General features: G+C 37.5%; 1 protein-coding gene across 19 annotated transcripts in view; it reads right to left on the bottom strand.

Annotated features, from left to right (window-relative positions):
• Nucleotides 1–21,881, bottom strand: part of ACACA (acetyl-CoA carboxylase alpha) — a 279,058-nt gene that overhangs the window by 90,119 nt on the left and 167,058 nt on the right. For all 19 annotated transcript variants that reach the window (XM_015078426.3, XM_053212303.1, XM_027034321.2 and 16 more), the window contains 6 exons: nucleotides 19,587–19,628; nucleotides 18,541–18,756; nucleotides 17,273–17,428; nucleotides 14,932–15,135; nucleotides 10,180–10,335; nucleotides 8,265–8,411 (listed from right to left, as the gene is read on the bottom strand). In XM_015078426.3, the coding sequence (XP_014933912.2) occupies nucleotides 8,265–8,411; nucleotides 10,180–10,335; nucleotides 14,932–15,135; nucleotides 17,273–17,428; nucleotides 18,541–18,756; nucleotides 19,587–19,628 (921 nt within the window). The remainder of the gene's footprint in view (nucleotides 1–8,264; nucleotides 8,412–10,179; nucleotides 10,336–14,931; nucleotides 15,136–17,272; nucleotides 17,429–18,540; nucleotides 18,757–19,586; nucleotides 19,629–21,881) is intronic.

Genomic DNA, 21,881 nt, shown 5'->3' with positions numbered 1-21,881 from the left:
GATTCTGTCCTGAGATGTCATTTTCTCGCTGAGTAACACCAGCGACACAGAAAGGCATTATCTATCTATCCATACATGTATTTTTTTCTCCTGGGAGGACCTTGGTTTAATGTTACTATAACAGATACTAAAAACATGACAATATTAACATTTATTCCGACGGTGCCCATAAATGCCATTAGTCTGACACAAAGTGTCAACACTAATCATGACCCAAAATTAACACCAAAATTGACATCAACATTAATTGTACTATCAGTGTGAATAGAATGTGCGATTGTACACACGCGTACACACACACAGATACTTCCCAAAGCTGCAGTTACTACAAAATAAAATACTAATATTAAGCTCAACCAATAAATTTGAAGGGAAAGCGAAGGGGCAAAACAGGACAGGACTGTGTTTTTAAGAATGTAAGAAGCATCCATCAACCGTAGCTATCTATGCTGTGGGAGGCAGGTAAAGTATATCTTTGCCATGGTTGCCTTTCTTCTATCTCCTCACTTTGAGTTCAGCTGTAATAATATTTTTCTATGTAGACTTAAATAGAGGTGAGACTGTGGCTTTAACATTAAAGCTTTATTTTCCATGCTAAAAGTCTAATAGTTGAAATCTCCTGGCAAAGCCTCCTGTAGCTATTGTGTTACTATTGCTAATGCCCCAGGAAGATGACCATTCTGCAAGGCCCTGGAGCAGCAATACAAAGAATTCTCGAGCGTTCGAGCTGAAACGGACCTAAGCATTATCTGCATTGTGGAGATGAGAAAATGAAGGCCCAGTGAGAAAGAATCTGAACTTGAGTTCCTTTACAGATGCATAATAAAATGTCACCTCCCCCCCTTTTATGTCTTGTATGAAATGTTACATCTTCACTTTTAGTTAGATACTATCAAAAAATAATGACAACATTCACTCATGTTAGAATTTCATGAAAAAAATGTACTTGATGAAATAGTAGAAAAATACTGTATAGGTGTTAAAATGTGCCTTTTTAAACCACAAGGCGATACAATGTTTGACATAATTTGTGCCATTCAGAAAAACCATGCTGAAAAAAATGTCAATGCCTTTCCATATTGTATTATCTGCTGGATATCATATTCTGTTGCCTAGTGTTATATGATCACATAAAAGAGCTGAAAACAATTTTCTTAACAGCTGAAAAACTCTCTTTTTCATGCTTGGATAATTCAAAAATGGCTGAACAAACTTACCTCACCCTTTCCAAAAAGCGATAAAAGAGTAAGAAAAAAACCATTTTTAGAGCAAAAAAATTTCATCCCAGAGGTAATTTTTTGAAAAAGATTACTGAAGACTAGAAATAATAATTTCTAATTGAACAGGGGAATTATCTCCCTGCAATATTTATAAACATGAAACCACAGTAATTTTATGCATATACACACACAATGCTTTTAGTAAACATACCAGTTTAAAAAAAAAAAAAACATGCAAAAGAGCACATACAAGCCAGTGGTATTTGAGAAATGGGGCACAGGAGTAATTGGATGATATGGAAATTAACCAAGTTGGCCTACTGCAGTTCAAGAAGCTTTGCCCATTAATCACACAAACGAATGTTGAACTCTGATGCTCCACGCTACACCTCATCCTAGGGTGTCATCTGTTGCTGTCCTGATGTTCGTTATTGCCTTTAGTTGGAGCTGTACAGTTTCTTGACATAGGGTACTATATCACATCCTTTTTCAGCAAAATCTTGAAACTTAAGGAGTATAAAAATGCTGGCGAGTATATCCTTTTGTTTAAAGGCTATCTTATCTTTAGGACTGACTTCTGAAGGGGACTGAGGAGCCCTCCACAAGTTCTGCTTTGGTCGGCCAATGGATGCATTAGGATTTTCAGTCAAGCTCACTGGGCTTTGGTTTGCTAATAATGAAATGAGTCAAACGAACTAATCTACCTGTTGAAAAATCTCCAATACTAATAACAGCCATTCAGAAGGAATTCTAAGAAAAGTATATGCAAAGTAAATAGGTGACAGGTATTAAGGAAGGCACTTGTTGTAATGAGCACTGTGTGTTGTATGTAAGTGATGAATCACTAAATTCTACATCTGAAACTAATATTACACTATATGTTAACTGGAATTTAAATAAAAATTAAAAAAAAAAAAGAGAAAAGTATATGCATCCCAAAAGAATAGTGTTAAAATTCATTAAAAGTAATTCTGTGGCAGGAAGACCTATCTTTCAAAATTAGCCTCAATATTTTTCTAAGAGGGGCTCAACTTTGGTTCTGAGGATCATTTTAGACAAAGACTCGTAATCAAACATGCTCACTCAGAGGATAAAAGAAAAGTGCATAGTAATTTTAAATAAAACTATCTTAATCACATATTTCATAACATGTCTTTTTCTATACTTGAAATTCCTATCTTGTTAGGCCTAAAAAGATTCAAAATTGGGGCTTGGGGAAGCTGTTGATGAAAAACAAGCGCAAATTATGAATGTTTATATGTAATCAGTGGTGTGTGATACTTTTCTGCTGAGGATCTCAAAGCACTTATTACAAACACTTCCCCATCTTCAGGGATAGATTGATGGCAAGGACCATTAGTCTCTTTTTATAACCTGAACAATCAGTGCACAGACCATGGTCCTGTTTTTCAGATCTGCCTCCTTCAGGTCTATTTCAAAGCTCACCTTTAGCATACTACAATACAAATATGCCTCTTTTCCAACACATATCTAAAAGATTGACATGGACTCAATTTCCACACCCAGCATGAAAAGGTAAACTGATATCAAAAGAATGAAATAAAAGCACAGTAAAATACATCCAAATTAGCCTCACATTCATGGAGCTATTCTGAGATTAAATTGAGTAAAGCAATATACAAAAGTCTAATGTTAAACCAGAAACATATTTGGCTTCTATATGCATGAGCTCAAGTCCATAAACATACACAAACTCTCTCCAGTCAAAGTTTCAAAGCATAATAGCTTCCACTAGAATCTGAGCCCAGGATAACACAAGGAATTCCTTTGAGAGAATAGAAAATGTCAACCAAGTAAATTCAGACAGAGGGTTATGGTGGTTTTTCTAAAATAAGAGGTCCTTTGGGCTAAGAGGGTTAGCCTAAGAATTGTCAAAATGGATCTACTAATTAATTTCTTCTAATACTTCAGGCTTCTATAAGCTTACCAACTTCCTTTCCTTACCAATCCCCAATTTTTGTTTGTTTTTATATTCAAATTAGAGATTTCAAAGGATTATAGCAACATATAAGTGAGGAGGAGTGTCAAAATGAGAAGATTTGTTTAAGCTAGTCAGTAGATGCAAGGATATTTGATATATTGCTCTCCATAATTTTTTCTAAGTTTGAAGTATTTTATATTAAAAAATTACAGACACTTATATCTTGGTGAAACCAGACATCAACACACTGCCAACAATTAAATGTTGGCAAGGCTGAGCAGTTCTAGGACTGAATTCCTAATTCCACCATCCCTACCCTTTCACCTCAAGAACATAAAAGATACCAGTCATGATGGCAACCAGTCTTTAAACTTTAATTTCCACTATTTTTTTCCTCCTCAATCATCCTCTTCCTAAACAGATGTTTCTTGTAAAAAATGTGTAGGGCAAGGATGTAATAAGGTTCAACAGATCTCCGCCCAAAGAGTTAAAAATGCAATTGCATACTGGAGGAACACCAGGCAAAGCCTACCACACCAACTGAAGAAAAACGAGGAAGGATACCACTGGATCTGTCTCACCAAACGGGCAATTCAGAGGCTTGTCTGAATGCCAAGCTGCTGAGAAGGAAAAACCCTGACACCTAGTGCCCATCTGAAGAAATGAAGCCTTGGAGCGACTGCAATTCTTAAAAGAGTGGTAGTGAGTGTGGATGTGAAGGCAGTCATCAAATTGCATTCAATTTGGAATATGCTTATCTCCCAGAAAAATTTTAAGGAAAAAATTTAATACCACACAAGAATTCCAGTCTTTAGTTGCTGATCCTTTGTGGAATACACACCCTGTACCTGATTATTATAGCTGCTTCTAAAGAGAATCTTCCTCTTATCTCAGTTTTCCATTATGACAGGAGAGATGTGGGGAAGGGTTTTGCATGGTTAAAAATCCCATGTGCTGACAGAGAGAGGAAAACAGGGTCCTACTTTCCATCCACACTAAAAGTGCTATGAAAGTTGCTTGCCTATCATATCTTTCATCGCTGCCCAGTTTAGACATTCATGATTTATTTCACGGAGTTAAAGGAAATATGATAAAAGAATGCTAATAACATGTCAGAACAAGTAAGAATGTAGTCTCAAGAAGGCTATGGTTTTCTTTGTCCTATACCAAGCAAAGTTAAGCTGTTCTCTGTCAAGTCCGTTACCGCCCTTGGCTTGATCTTAGCCTGAGCCTTTTAATAACAGGATTTAGCGTGAAAAGTAGCTGCAGTGGATTGTGAACTGTTACTCAAAATGTTCCCACCTGCAATTACAGCTTCCACCAAATGATCAAAACAGGTTAGCAAACTGGCAGGAAAATGAAAACAATTCCTCCAAAATTGAGAAGCAGTAAAAGTAGAACTGTGAGTTGGCTGCACTTCCTCTGATTCCAGGCTCAGCAGCACACCATTCATCTAGCTGTGTATTTACATACACTGCCCATCACTGTAGCTTCATAGCAGCTAGAATTGAAATAAGTTTAGTCTATGTTGCAATCACATTTTCCACAATTTTCATCTTTACTCAAAACTATTAAAAAAATCCTAGACAACTCATCTTTGGAACTATTTGCAAGTAACATAGTTCACAGATTTGGTCTACATCTCTTTTAATCCTACTCTAAATTCATACTAAATGCAATGCCATTCAAATCTGACAATGAGAAAAATGTGTTCTCCTACACTTCCATCATGAATAAGGTGGCATTCCTTCAGTTACATCTTTCTTGATGGAGAAGGGACAACTAGGAAAATAGAAAGGAGAAAGTGGCTAACACCACATCAGAAAATCTCTCTTTCTCCTGCCTTTAACGTGGGGACAGTGTTCAAAATGCAGGTCACATCTCTGCTGAAACAGCCAATATTCTTTCTCAAATGGCAAACAAGTTACCTAAAACTAAATGGAACTGAATTGTTCCAAGTCCTGGTCCCATCACCATTTTACCTATTTACTGTCCTGGAAAAAAAAAAACAGGGAAGAAAGCCTGGCCACCCATATAGCCGATGCTCTGGTAAGTACAGGTTTTCTGCCTTTGATTATGGGGAAAAGGGGAAAAGCATCTCGATTCATGGGGAAACTCTGCAGGAATCTCTTGTTTTACCTTTATTCCTTATATCCATGTGCTAGCTTTTAAACCCAGAGACTCCAATCCTTCAAGGTAATGCAGTATCACCCACAATGATGACCTGGTAGAGCCGTCACCTTTGGAGAACACCACATTATGATGATTTAATGTCTATGTAGCATCAATACATTTACATCAAGCCTTGGCTCTCAGAACATTAACAGGTCAATTTTTTATTCCTTTTTTAATAAAACGATTTCTCAAGGCTCTGTTCAGATGCCCATTCTCTTTGGGACAGGACAGATTTGCTCCAAATCTCATCAGCATGAGCTCTTCTCGTTCCCTTCACATCACTCTTGGGGTAATGCATAGAGTGCCAGGCTCATGACAAACTTGTCTCTTTTGCCAAAGAAAATTAAACTGCGATAGCTGAAAGTCAACTTGCTCTGATAAAACTGGGCTCAGCATGAGGAAATACATCCCACTGATGCCTCGTCATCTCTTAGGCACAGCTGTCCCTCAGAATTCTGACTGCTGAAACTCCATCTTCAGATTGGTCGGTTTCTCAGTGAACGCACACCATTGTATGCTCAAGCTATTGGTAACAGAGTTTGATACTTATACCCCAATCCCATTCCTGTTGTGCAATACCCTATAATCTCGCTACAGCCATGGACTGACTTCACCAACCATCCCAGGCATTAGTCACTAACTGCTCACAAAGGAACATTGGTCTCACTTCTCCTGAGCTCAAAGACTCAGAAACAGCAAGCTAACAACTCAGCCTCAATCCTAGTCAATCATTTGAAGAAAAAGAGAACAAAGAAAATAGGCAACCCTTTAAGGAGGATAAAAGGTAGAACAAGAAAGTGAGAACTGACAAAAACAGAAATAAAAAATTTAAATACAATTAGATTTCTCAATTTCAAGGTTATTAAAGCACTGGGCAAAGGGAAACATATGGTCCCCATCCCGGCTCTACTGCTTGTAACTACAGTACTATGTGGCTGTTTAAGACATCCCTTTTCCACCCAGGTTTGGTGAGTCTTAAAGGGGTTAAAAAAAACCTTTAATTTTTTTTTTATTCTTGTGTGTGTGTGTGTGTGTGTGTGTGTGTATGTGTGTGTGTGTGTGTGTGTGTGTGTGTGGTCTTTGGGTACAGAGTCCCGTATAATAAGACTATTTGTATTCATACTGGCAGAGTAAACACTACATGTTCATGCCCAGGCAGCTCTGTGCTTGTAATTTCAGCAAGAACAGAGCTCTGTCCCTCTGGGACTTCACTATTCCCCCAGTCTCCATTCGCTCAAACACAGAATGAGAGCAGAGAGAAAGCAGGAGAGAAAGATCATGGCAAGAGGTTTCACACAGCAGTGCAGCTAGCTTTCATGTGGCCCAAAATCTCATTTTTTGTTTTAATTACATTAGTTAAAACCATTTTTCTCTCAGCCCCATGTTCACAAGGGTGCCTTCCATTCCTAAAGACTACACTGTTGAATGAAACAGAATTTAGGTCTAGCACAATGAAGCTTTTCTTTGCTGTTGAGGGGCTCACTATGTAGATGTCACACTGTGGCACAAGCCTCTGCTTCAACCTGGTGTGTTAACGAGTACATATCTATTCTTGTGAAAATTCTATGCATCTTCTCTTCCTCGCCTCTTACCTTTGCTATCTGTTGAGGCATTAGATTAGAAGAACTGTAAGTCTGATACTCTCCACCTGGTCCAATGCCTGCATCCATCTTAATACCAATTCATCTACTTTTGGCATCCACTGGTGTACTTACTGAAACAGCATACACCTTATATATACAGTAACATTTTTTGAAAAAGATACACAAAATGGAAAATACCACGTATTATCTCCAAAGGTCTACCTAGCCTGTTTATGGAGAACACTTGGGTAAAGATTACTCTTTCTAAACAATGAGATTTATCTAGGGATTCTATCTAAGGTTGAAATAAAAACTGTCTCTTTTTAAGTTTATTATTGTTTTGGTTGTAATTGTACATTAGAAGCATAGTTAAAATCAGGAAGAGGAGGAGATAGGTTATTATGACTTTATATCATTATTAACAGTGCACCATACAAGAGAGGATTCCAATGCCAGAAAATGAATTCTTAGATAACTATCAGAAATGTGCCTTCTGCTACATTCTTTTATGTTTAAACCCCTGGTTCTGATTGAGCCCCTTTAAGAATATATTTATCATGATCATAACAGCACTAGATTAAATTACCTGAGCACAGAAAATATACCAAAAAAGGTGTACTAGTATGTAAGTATCCAAATAAGAAAGAACATCAAGCAAAACAATACTTTAAATGTTTTTATTATAGAAAAATCTCAGGGGCGCCTGGGTGGTTTAGTCGGTTAAGTATCCTACTTTGGCTCAGGTCATGATCTCATGGTTTGTGAGTTCCAGCCCCACATCAGGATCTCTGCTGTCAGCACGGAACCCACTTTGGATCCTCAGTCTCCCCATCTGTCTGCCCTTCCCCACCTGCATATTCGTGTGCATGTGCTCTCTCTTCTCAAAAATAAACATTAAAAAAAATCTCAAAATTTCAGGTATATACAAAAATAGAGAAAATAGTCTATTCCTATGTATATATCATTTAGCTTTCATTAACAACTCATGGCCAGTTTGTTTTCTCTATACTCCCACACTCACCCCTCTATTACTCTGAAGCAAATCCTAGACATTGGATCATTTCATCTGTAACTATTTTAGTAGTTATGTGTAACAGAAAACATAACTGTTTTTTAGAAAGCAAAACTTTAATACCATTTAAAAAAGCACATCATTATCACACATAAAAAATTAATAATTCCTTGATATCCAGTCAATGTTTTCTCTCTAAAGAACTCTACCAACAAGACTACTATGTGCCTATGCAGCGTCTAAATTAATACTACTTAATGACCACCCCCATGGAAAGTTGCCACTAGTGGGCACAGATATAAGAAAAGGGGGAAGGGGAATCAATGACTTGCCTCATTTCCTCCTGGAAGCCTGTTCATGTGGACCAGCTGACCCTGATCATCCAACACAAGCTCAGTATACGTCAGCATGTCAGAAGGCAGGGGGGGTGATGGAAGGAATGCTTGAGTGGACATAGACTCCCAGAGTTTGATCAGAGACTAGTGGAGGAGAGAAGTTTGACTAATCAGTGACAATCAGCATTTTAACATACACAAAAACAAATATTAAGTTTCAGTCAATCTGATTTTACTCTTTCCTTTCCAAGTGTTCTGCTGAGCATCAAAGCATTAGACCAAATTCTGCAGCTCTCATTCTCAGTTAAAATAGATTTGTAATTATTTTTCACATAATGTTTTTTACATATCAAAATCAGGCACTTTTCCAACAAAGTCAAATTACTGAGTGATTCTGAATCAGCACAAGAGCATTAACAAATGCAACAGACCTAACAAACAGACCTAACAATACCTAGGAAAATTAAAATAAAAAACTAAATAAGTAACATTAATCCCTCTTTTTTAAAAAAGGAAGAAAAATCCCAGAAGAATAGAAAAATAACCGGGAAAAGTGATATGACACTCAGCTAATACCAAAAAAAATCTAAGGTGGCAAGAATAAAGTTTCTACTAGAGGCTCAGGAAAAGCATCCTTTCCTAATGTCTTTTCAGATCTATAGGCCCATATGCGGAATTAGCTCATCAGGGATGTATGACTATTTGTAAATGTGCGGATCAATTCTGGTCAAATTTGAGAATACAGACACACCTATCCATTTTAAAACCATTTTGATTTCCATTTCCAACTTCATATGACCAGAACAAATGCCTCATGAAGTGGGAACTAGCTGTTTCTTTGGTTGTCTCAAAACAACATTTAAAGGCAATATGATATATTCATATCTACATGTTCCAATCACAGTGTTTATGTCTATTCTACAGGAAAAATTATACAGAGTGTCATTTCTATTTATAGTTCTGGCATTGGGGAACAGAACCAACACAACTTGTAGGGGAACAATGTTGGCAATACAAAATGAAGATACCTATGTTTCCAGAGAGAGAACTTGTAAACAAATGACTACTTACAGGAAATCTCTTGTATTTACAGGTAGACTATTTACCAAGGCCACATATATTACTTTATTAAAATTCAAATGTGGTAATACTAGTAGTATTGACTAGAAGACTTGGAAAAATCCTGTATTCATAGATTTTTTTTTTTTTTTTAAAGACAAATTCAGTATTCTTTTGATACTCTGTCTGTTGCATTTTCTGCTGTGGATGTACTTTTCTTGCCTTCTATTGATGGAAGAAAAATCTGCAGCATAGAGAGGATTCACCATACAGATCAAAGGAATTTATTTTCAAATAAAGGATGAGAATCATAATGTATTTTCTCACATTAGTTTTTATTCAGCTATAATAAATCTTCCATGAAAGAATTGATACTTTAAACTGTGTATCATGAACTCTATATCCATTTGTATATGTTATCAGTATTGATCCTCATCATATTAACCTATCAGCTAATGGCCTGGGTTATCTTGGAAAATAGGAAAAAGAGAAGTAGAGTTTCAAGCCTCTTTTTTAATACCCATAATTTGATTTTAGCTTAGGAAATATATACCTGAATGTAACTCCTCACACAGGTCATTGTAAACTACCATCATAGGTATGCTATCTTAGTTTACTTTCTTCCCAATAGAAGCTTCTATCCTCACCATTCCTCCTATTAATTCATAAAGAACTGTCCAATATTGGAGTTGGCAGTCACCAAATCCCGAATGAGACAGAAATGAGAGTAGTGTCAAGATACTTCTTGCCCTTTGGGAATGACCCATTCCAGGCTAAGCTGCATCCAATGGAAATTCAGGAAAACCCTGCCTCTTCAGAACATATCAGAACTCCCCCAGTTAGCCACCTTTACCTGCCGAAACATCTCTGGGATATCATATATGTATGTTGTCCCCAAGGATTGTGCCTGGAATCTCTTTGATTGAAGTAGGTCTTTGGTGACATATGGAGTGTTGATTAACATTCCATGCAATGGTCCCTGTTTGTCTCCATATGCCTGAAACATGATCTACAGGAGAAAGAGAATGACAAGGGGGAGTTAAGAGACAGAGAAGAAAATCAGCTGCCTAGAGGGGCTTTTTTCATAAATGTTATTTCTGGACACACATTTTTGGTGGGTTGAGTAGCTAAGACATGCCTTTACACATTGGGTAGTGTTCTCAATTCTCTACAGATTAACCAACTCTAAAAAATGGTATGTAACCAATGATACTCCATGGGTTGCTCTCACTTTTGGATTACTTGAAATCAACAAGAAAGCACAGTGTAAATTTCACATCTCAGAGACAGACTGACAATGCTTGCCTTCTAAAATGACTAAAATTCCATATACTCAGAAATGAAGTATGTCAACTAATGAATCTAAGCAGTCCGCACATTTAAGTTGAGGAACAGCTACGTGCTGAAGAGAATTCTGCTCTTTCCCTAACAGAAGTCAGGTCAAGGCTCTACCCTATTATCTGTGCTTCAGTCTATGATTAGAAGGTGCTTCATAAGTGTTCATAGCCACACAAAGGTTTCAAAGATTTTTGCCAGAAGTGGATTTCATCCATCCATCCATCCAGCTAGTCAGTTCTGGTTAGCTCATTAGACATAGCCCATAGTAAAATAAATGTGTTATTATATATATATTAATATAATACAGATATGCATTTATTTATATCCTCCAGTATACATCTACAACTAGCGAATAGCTCCTGCAATACCTATATTGTCACATAATGAAAACACACCATTTTTTAATCATTTCAACTCAAATATAGCTAGAAGAGTACTTCATACTTCATATATTTAGTTTTATTTGCTTATGAATATTTATAAGGGATGCCATTACTTCAATTCAGTTAATATTTATTGAGTGCCCAGAGGTTGTATAACACTAAACTAGGCACTTTATGCATGAATACTTAAATATAGACTCCAAACACAGTGAATACAAATGAAGCCTGGGAAATAAGGGTATGTGGGCATACACACATATCTATTCTGGTCTAAAATGTATAAGCTTAAATCTACCATTAAGAAATAGATTTGTGAACCTGATATATAGGCCTAACAACATAATTAAGTACTTTCCCAAACCCTGGATACAATTTAGCTAAATGAATCCGGAGCTGCCTAGCTCAGAGGAACAAGTATGTTCTGCTGACTGGTCAGTCAGGTCCTATACCGGGCACAAATTGTCTTGGGCTGCTTAAACCCCATGGAATGGAGCTTCCAGTCCTATTCTATATGACTAATGGTGAAAGTCACTGGGTGGGAGGTAGAATTAGCAATGTCTTAGGTAGAAACAGTAATGTTTTAAGAGATCCAAAGTGTTAAGTATGGTCAAGGTATTAGAATGAAAAAACTGGACTCCTGAGAGAAGATAAACCAAATCAAAATAAGAAAAAGGAGTAAAAGCAGCAGATTCTGGGAGCTACATTCCTGTCTATTAGGAAAGACAAGAGCTGTGGGTACAAGAGTTTGAGACTCACTTTTGCCAAGGTAGAATGAAGTCAGGCTGGTCAGTGGTTGAGCAACATAACCATGTGGACTGAGAAGGGGGCTGGAGAAAGCCCTCTAGGTACTCTCGCTGCTGGTGGGACTTGAAAATGGTAGGACTACTTTGGTGAATAGTTTGGCAGTTTTTTTTATAAAATTAAAAATACACTTCCTGTGACCCAGTAATTACATTCTCATATATTCACCCAAGAAAAATGAAAACATATTCTACATAAAGACTTGTATATGAATGTTCATATAGCAGCTTTATTCATAATAGCCCAAACTGGAAAATTAAGCTTCAAGTGTCCATCAATAGGTGAACGAATATAAACATTTTGTTACATTCATAAAATGGAATACCACTCAGCAATGAAGAGGAACATACCCAGAGTCTACATCTATGCAGCATGGATGAATCTCAAAAATACTATGCTGAGCAAAAGAAGCCACATAAACACTGTACATAATGTCTGATTTCATTTATATGAAATTCTAGGACAGGCAAAACTCGTCTGTAATAGAAAGCAGGCCACTGGGTGCCTAGAACTGTGACTCTACCTTTGACTGCAAAAGAGAATAAGAGAACTCTTACGGGTTTTAAGATGTTCTCTATCATGACTGTGATGGGAGTCACACAGGTTTATATGATTTGAGAATGAACTGAAGTATACACATAAAATAAGTACATGTTATTATATGTAAATTGTATCTCAATAAAGGTAACTTAAAAAATATATATTTCTCCCTTATACTACACATTGGGAATCAAGTGACTCATGCAACGGATTACCCAAATCTCTTCTCCCCGCTGTGATGGCTGGCATCAGTGTTCAATTACAGCTAACGCCACAAAGACTTTACAAAGAAAATGAAACAAAATGAAGCTCAAACTAGTCAACCCTGCTCCTTGTTGTCAGAAAGAATAAACAATGTGCTGAACAAGAGGTTGATGGTAATGGATAGCACTGAATGATCAGCTACCATTAATTTTATTTTCTACTATAATGGACATAGTAGTTAAAAATTGGTAAAGTGTATGTCTTACAAGTTTATGAAAATATGCATATATTTTATATATCATACACCTTTCATCAGTGGCCATCAGAAAGGCTTCTCTTGGAAAACAATTTCTGATCCCATAGTCTGCTCCCTTAGAACCTTGTTCTTTTGATAGCACAAATCATAATCATATTACAGACAAACTAATTATCTGTCTTCTTCCACCCTGATGTAAATTTCTTAAGAATAGAGATCACTTTGAATCCATAGTGCCTGACACACTATATAGGTGGTCAGTAAATTTACATCAATTAACGAATGAATGATACACAGTGTTCCACATTATTTTGAATTCACATAATGACTCACTAGAACAAAGAAAGGAAAAAAATAAATTGGCAGTAAGTATCAGGTAGGCATTAGGAGCACCAGAGCAGACTTGAAGACTGTTCCTTTTGCTGGTTCCCTCCTCCGGCCAGGGGCTCTTGGGTTCATTCACATTCCGCAGTGGCTGCTGAACTCCCTCAACTGAACAGCCTGAAGGAGACCTCTTCCTTTAGGGCTTCCTAAATAGGTAGGACCCATGGTAATAGGGGTTGTCCCTCAGGCAAAAGGTAGCTCATTCATTCTTTCAGATACTTATTGGGTACTTATTTTGTGCCAGGCATAGTACTAAATCATGATTGAAGGCATCTGAGCCTTTCATGCCCCTGTGTCACCACTAGCCAGAATGAAGGAAATCTAAGAGCTTTCTAATAAAAGAAAGGAAAAATAAAATAGTTATGAAGAACAAACATATTTATCAAAAACATTAAAATCTCAAGTGGCCATCTTATTTTTCACAAGAATAGACTGCCTTGAAGCCATTGTAGAAGTTAATTAAAAATATCCCTGCCCATGGAAAGCTCTGACTGAAAATGTCTTTAAGGCTGTCTTGAAAAACATCAAATGCAGCAAAAATTATTGAATATTCTTTCTCTTGCTCACCCCTTGCACTCTTGTGCGCACTCTCTCTCTCTCTCTCTCTGTTTTAACTGTTCACTTCTCACTGGATAGATTTCTCTGGCCATCTAACTGGGAATCAAAGCACAAAATGAAAGGTCACTCTGACAACTATCCAAACTCAGATTTTTAAAATTCATCTTCAAAATACTGGCAAAAATGTCTTTTCTTGCCTCTGTTCCTGGATTTAAAAGGACATAGATAAAAACAAGAGACATATAATCTCTTCCTGGCACCAACTGCATAGAAGAAACTGAAACCCTTGTGTACACGTACTGAAGCAAGGTCATCCTTTAAACAGAAGAAATTCACTTTCCAAGTTCTGGCCAAAAAGCTAAAATAACATCTCATTTCTTAAGAAGATGTGAGCAATGGCAAACCAACCCAAATCCAGTGTCACAGCAAATGGCACAAATATTTAGAAATGAAGGTGGGAACACAGATTAAAAGGAATTCTGTTATGACATAATCAATCTACTGAAAGAGTCATCTTCCATTTTCACATTCTTGATTTTTCTACCTGAAAAAGGGGTTAAAGTTTGCTACTTTGCTCTTCTATAGATCTATAATACTCTGAACTCTTTGAAGGAAAATAATGTGTGTAAATGGAATAACATAATGGGTAAATATGAGAAAGTCACTGCTTGACATTGCTCTAGCTATTACATTATGCTGAAATTTTCCTTACGATCAAAGTTGGTGATATATTTCAACAATTTTCTTTTCTTTACTTGCCAATGAGTGGGCTATCAAGGCTGAAAACAGGAAAGACAGATCAGCCCAGAGAAGACAAGATTGTTCAGGTAGCTCAAAAGCCCTTTATAAAAGAATGCTAAATTGTAGAATTACCTCTGGATTGAGGTTCACTTGGCATCTGTTTGGGCTCACTAGTATGTCACAAAGATTGAGGGTTTCATAACATCCGTGATTAAGAACACAGGCACATCTTATAAGGTAAATGAAGTTTTTTCAAATTCATGTGAGCACTGAAGCTGACAGAGGATAACTCCGCTACATGAACCAATGGGACTTGTGAGTTTGGGTTTTCCATAACAAGGCCAAGTGGCTTATCTTTAAGGACAAAATCAAAAGTCTAAGGAGCCCTTGACTACTGTACCTGTGCTGTCCTGGAGTCAGTCACTTCCTTGTACAAGCTGATGTCCAAGTAATAGCCGGACTCATTTGTCAGGAAGAGGCGGATGGGAATTGCTTTTCCAGTTGGTGTCAGGCGAATGTTGATTTTCAGTTCTGCCTGGAGGACACGTAATTTCCACAGCCGACTTCCATAGCGCATTACCATGCTCCGCACAGATTCCTCAATCTGTCACAGACACGTCACCAAGCACAAAACTTAAAACACCTTGTACCTAGAACCTGTTTCAGGTCTTCCCATCTTTGGGAAAGAAGGAATGGAAAAAGGTGCTGGTTTCTGGAGATGTGCACTACATGTATTCCTTATAAAAAGTAAGATAATTTCTCCCCAACCCTACTCTTGCTTAGAAACAAGTTGGGGACAATTTCACGCCAGGCTGGCATTTGAGTGGGGTTCTCTGGCTCACAACACCCAAATCTGTGCAACTCCCTACCCGTTTCCCAATTATATTCATATTCTATATCAAAGATCTGCAATATCTAAAATTACAAGCCATGGGATTTAAGAGAAAGCCCCCAAATAAGAATAAAATTTCTAGTTAAATAGCTATTAAGTAGCATTTATATGCATGGTAACTATGTTTCATTGCACTTATAGGACCTTAAATCATCATAGCAATTACCACCATGAGCTTTTTTCTATACAATTTTATTAAACTTTATAATATATGCCTCTTGGTAAATTGCACAAATTAAAGAGAGGCAATTTGTAGGTGGTGTTAGAATGTTCTCTCTAAACAGAGCTCTGAAGCTCAGTCATTGCCAAGTCCAATTGGGATTTAAGTAGATGGGGCAGATGTTTCATAGTTTCTCTAAGGCTTATACCCAGGCATCTTAGTGCTCCTAGTTTTCAGGGTTAGGCAAGTTATTTTAACCAAATGGCCTTAGATGGGATTTTCCCTTACTGACAAATGAAATTTTGTTTTCCCAATATGGCTAAAGGCAGCCAGGACATACTACTCAAAATTAACCCATTCTCTTAAATGAATTGTGTTTCTAAATTGCTTTCTCAACTTAGAAAATATCAAAAATATTTTCTACCATTCTTCTCTTATGGTTCTTTAGAAGTATGTGCCACCTTTGCAGTTTGTTTTAGCACCACAGAATCTCAGGTTAATGGATTTCAAGGAGTTGACTTCTCTAGTCCCACACTTGCTTGTTAACCAAAGGGTATCTACCTATTCTTTTCTGGAGAGAACAAAAGTCAACAATCTCTACATTCAAGAAGCTGACAGTTATCTTATCTATGATTAGAAAGGCATAGCTAGGACGTATGGGTATTTAGAGTGGAAGTAGAGAGGCAGATATTAAAAAAACTGAGAAATGGTTAGGTCAAGTCTAAAAATATATACAGTTAAATAGTGTCCTGGCCATGTTTTCACTCTTCCAGCCTCAGCAGTCCCAGAATGCTTAAGAGAACCTTCACTTAAGCTAGATGATGAGACTTAATACTCAGTGAGTAGCCCTATCCTTGTCAACCTATCAGTAGTTTAGAGTCTTGAAGGAAAAAAAAGCAGAAAGTGATTTTTTAGGTCTTAGACATTAAGTTCAAAAATCTAAAGTCCATGCTTACAACTGATCTTGAGAAATGGAGATACTGGTTCTCCTAACCAAACTCCACAATACCAAGATAGAAAAAGGTTAGAGTGAATACAAATAGAGAGCAGTCTGTCTTTATTACACCTGGGATAAAAGGTCAAGTATAGAATCACCTTGTTTTCCTTTCTTAAACTATATGGAATGCATTTTAGAATAGAGCCTCAGGATAGAAAACATATATAATACATGTGAAAATTCTATAACAACCAAATTGTCTCCCTGTGGAAAAATACTGAAGGGAAATAAGTTAGACACTTTAGGAAGTTGTACTGCCTCCCTGAGGCCACAGGTAAGTAACATTTAGTGCAAAACAGCAGTAATTTTGCCAAAATGTCCAAAAATAGCAAAGTTATTCCAGATGAGAAATCCTAGGGAATTATATAAAAACAGGACCATTATGATGACAAGTATCCAAAGCAGGTACCAATGGAAAAACAGCAAGAAACTTTTATGTTTTCATACCGCTTATAAATGACCAGCAAGATAACATTATACCACCTTCAGTTTTGATGTCTGCTTTCAATGGCTTCAAATTTTTGACTCCCTCCCAGAAACCCTGTCTCACAAGCATTCTGTAAACTTTAAAGATCAAGGGCTCAACTAGCTAACCAAGTGTACTTGTTTCCAGGTTTAAGTGAGAATAAATATGGATGAATCTCTCTACTTGTGCTTGGTAGTGCTGGGAGAGAAGCTAAAGAGAAATGTACCTTTGATGGGTCCATAATGACTGTGGGCACAAAGTTGAGGAAGATGTGGTTGCAGTCAGTGCGAACATTTGTATTATTAAAAGCAACTTCCAATTCATCCATGGCCTCCAGGAGCAGCCGCTCCCCTTCATTTTGTAGATATTCAAAAGAAGCTTCCTATACAAAATGAAAATCACCATCAACATCAGTGTGTTTTAAAAGAATCGTTAGGGGCACCTGGATGGCTCAGTCGGTTGAGCATCCAATTCTTGATTTTGGCTCAAGTCATGATCCCAGGGTCGTGGGATCAAGCCACCAATGGGCTCCACGCTGATCATGGAGCCTGCTTAGGATTCACACTCTCTCTCTCTCTCTCTCCCCCCCATCCCCAACTCATGCTCTCTAAAATAAACAAATAAATAACAATTAAAAAATGAAAGAGTCAATAAAGAAATGGCTATTATAATGACTTAAGTAGTACTATGTCATGAATCACAAGGCACCTGCTACAGGTGCTACCTTTCTCCCTAGAGTCAGCCCAATGACCATAGGCAGCAGAGGCAGGCAACTATCAAAGAGTTCCTGCCAGCCCTTCCTCCTGCCTCTTAGGCAAACATTTCCTTCTAATAGGTGGAAATGCAGGGCATCCCCAGAGCTATACCTCCAATAGGATCACATTTCACACATGCCAAACAGAGGAGTTTAGAAAGGAAATCTGTTTAGAAAGTAAAAGTTGAAGAAAGGGTATAGGTACAGGATGCAGTAATTATGACACCAGGAAGTACCTTGCTATACACAGAAACTACTCTACCTCTAGGTGGGCTTACAATGGGGCCATCTCTAACTTTTCTCTTTATCTTCTATCATCACCTAACTATCCCTGTGATTTTTCTGTTAAGATGCTTTTCCTTTTCTCAAAGGAGTGCTTTCATGCTTCCATTACCAAGAATAAAATTTTTTAAAGCCCTTTATCATATGGAATATTTATTTCTGTGAGAGAAAGGACTCTCAGACTTCTAATGGCTACTGGAGAGTGGGATGAATGAGAGTAAGAGCCTTGATTCAAAAAATAAAAACCCAGGGGCACCTGGCTGGCTCAGTCAGTAGGGCATGCAACCCTTCACCTCAGGGTTGTGAGTTCAATCCCCATGTTGGGTGTGGAGCCTACTTAAGATAAAAAAAATAATAAATTAAAAAACAAAACAAAAAATGAAAACCTGATTTTGAACGATGCCTGTTTCTCTGTCCCTTCCCTCAGGAATAACTTCCCATCCAAGTATGGTACTTACCTTGGTGACCAGATCAGAATGTCTGATGATTGCACGAACAAAGAACCTATAGTCTGTCACTTCAGTGCCCACTTCCACCTTGGCTGCCCCAAGATACAAGTGCATCTTATGATTAGCACATGGAATGGCAGTAAGGTCAAAATTTCTCATCCGGTTCAGTTCTAACTGGAAAGCTAGGGCAGGCTCCAGGTGACGATAGATACGATCCTCCTCAAACTGAGCACAAAATTGGAGAACAAAAGAGCTCACAAGAGGCAGTTAACAAAATTACATTATGAACATATACATAAAAGAGATGCTTGAAAATAGAAACATAAACGATGATGCGCTAATAAGCAACAAAAATGAGCTACATACAAGAATAATGCTATAGCTTACGTAAGATTAGGGACTAAAATACCTATTTACTTTCCAAGCTTTCATCATTTATGCTTTTACAAATAGTGATGATTTCCATTAAAAACAAGCAAACAAAAAATACCAATTCCCTCAGAACTCCTACTGCATTACTGTCTATACAGTTCATTTCTGACAATTAACCACAGACTGCTTCACATTAATATCTACTTCACATACTGATGTTTTGGGTTTACCCAACTAAAATGCTTACAGGCAGGGCCCAGTTTTATACTCTTATTATTTCTGGCACAGTACAAAGGACACAGTAAATACTCAAGAAATAAACATCATGTAATTTTTAAAAATAAAGATATTTGGCTTTGGAATATTTAATATCCATAGATTAAAAAAGATATAATACTACTAAGGGCAGTAGTCCTTTAATATATCATTAGGACCGGCCTAAAACATAGTGATGATTGTGAAAGTTATCGCTTTCCTTGGGTAGCTCAATACACTGGACTATTTCCTACACCAAACTCTTTCCAAAGGGAGCCTTCCTTGGTTCTAAGACACATGCAAGGCAAAGGGAAGCGCAAATTCAGTTAGAGAAAGGAGAATGGCAAGAAGAGCACATGGCAAAGATAAGCCACTCTTGGGTTTAAAAAAAAAAAAAAAAAAAAGGGTGGGAGGGAATCAGTCCTTACCTTATCCCTTGCTCGGAACGTGAAAAATTTAGGAAATTCTCTCTGTGGTAAAGAAGGGGAAAATATGTCAGTCTTTCATAGATATGGCTCTTTGGGGATAAACACGTAGTAAGTACAGAAGCAGTCAAGCATCTAGAAGGCAGCTCCTAGAATACATGCTCCTTATCTAAGCTTAGGTCAGGGAATAGGAACAATCCTTTGGGTAACCACCACTGTGACCCCACTTCCAAGTCTGAAATCACCACACAATTATCCTAACTTCAATAGCTAGCCTCTCCTAGGGAAAAAAAATTAGTTGTTTTTTTTTTTTTAATCTCCCAAGTGGGAAAAAAAAGTCTTCCCCGGTGTCGCTTTTGGCACAACCAGGCAAATAAAACCAATATACCCTTATGCTGCAGCACTGCAATAGTAGTTACTGGACTGATTTCCCAAGTTTCCCCTTAAGAAACTCTTCAAATGTAAACTAGCCAGATAGCACAGTATTCCCCAATCCATGTTTTTTCCACATTCACTCTTAAGTCAATCATTCCAAGTGTTTAAACAGTAACATTTCAAGACAAAGAAAAGTGTAAGATGATACTTTGGTCACTACCACCCCATGTATAGGAAAGAGAGGGACGGAACTAGTGAACCTGTAGTCATTAGGTCTTACTGCTCTTTTGCAGGACATTACACAACAAAGCAGCCAATTTCCTAGAACCTTATTAATTAACAAAGATGAATTCAATTAGCAGAGTCCATTAGTTTCTGAAATTTAACTTATTAACACCAAATACCCGTTTCTCGGATGGGAGGCTCTACTGGCAGTGTTGGAATCAAGTCATTACTATTTGCCTCTATAGGAGGTTTCATTAGGTATCTCCTTCATTATGAGCGCAATATAATCAAACACTTATTGGTACAAGCAGAGAGACCAGGACTAGCTGCCTAAATATTCCTCAATGAGCTTTAGGTACCATGAAGGAAACATGAACGGAAAGCCTTCTAGGTGGCAGGTACTCTCACATGCTGTCCCATCGAGAGCTCTCCACAACCTCTCAGGCATCTATGATGACCCTGTTTTACAGCTGAGGAAGCTGGGGCCAAGTGACATGCCCAGGATCACAAAACAAGAATGTGAACTTGAGTCTAATGCCAGAGCCCACACCCTTCCATTTCTACCACTCTCTCTCAAGTATAGGGTACTACCTTTCTATTCTTGTTATAATCCAAGTTCCCTATTTATTCGACTTCTCTTTGTTGAGATAAAAAACAGAAATTAAGACTTAAGGGAAAAAAAACAAAGCAGAACTCATGCTGAAAACTTGTGGTTCTTGAATTTACTGAGAACTTCTTGAATACTTTCCACAGGTATTATACCTCACTCTTACCTTAAGCTTACACAGTTAATAAATCTTTTTACATTTCCTTGGCATTTTAACTGTAAAACTGAATTTAACAGGTTTCTAGGAGCTTGTTTAGCAAGCCCAGGAAATCCCTTGTTCAGGCTTGGGTCTTTAAAAGCTCTTTGAAAGTGGGTTTTACACAGCACTGATCTTTTACTGATGATGTTTTGTTCTAAATAATTCCCCCGAATGATAGTGAAGGACATGGGGATGACTTCAAGATTAAGCAGGAAGATGTTCAGCTGAGTTTTCAGTAGATTTCATGCTCATGGCTTTATATAGCCTAGTTTTGATTTTATTCTTGAGAGGTATGGCTTTCAGAGCATTAGCTAAAAAAGCAACACAGGTCACAAAAGGAAAGGTAATAAGTCCTTTCATGGAATTTTCTGAAAGAGTCAAGGTAAGTGATAATAAGATCTTTTAAGCATATACCTTTCTATTCTGCCAGAACTATGAATTAAAATATATTTATTTAGTATACCACTTAAAAGCACATTTGTTTATTTATTTTTATTTTTATTTTTTTGTTAATTTATTTTTGAGAGACAGAGATAGAGCATGAGCAAAGGAGGGGCAGAGAAACAGGGAGACACAGAACCTGACGTAGGTTCCAGGCTCTGAGCTGTCAGCACAGAGCCCAACGTGGGGCTCGAACTCACAGACCATGAGATCATGACCTGAGCCGAAGTTGGATGCTCAACCGACTGGGCTACCCAGGCGCCCCTAGTATACCACTTATTTAAGTGTGTATATATGCAGAATCAAAATCATTATTCCTTCCAAAACATCACGATAGTAACAAATAAGCTGTCTTTACCATTCAGTCCATTATGAAAATTTGTGGTAACCAAAAGACATGGAAAGCCAACAATCTTGAATGGAAATACCTTTACAACCAATAACAAAAGAG

This window comes from Acinonyx jubatus, chromosome E1 (assembly GCF_027475565.1).
Source record: "Acinonyx jubatus isolate Ajub_Pintada_27869175 chromosome E1, VMU_Ajub_asm_v1.0, whole genome shotgun sequence".
Classification (NCBI taxonomy): domain Eukaryota; kingdom Metazoa; phylum Chordata; class Mammalia; order Carnivora; family Felidae; genus Acinonyx; species Acinonyx jubatus.
Note: the sequence above shows the minus strand (reverse complement) of the source record. Positions and strands in the feature narration are given on the sequence as shown.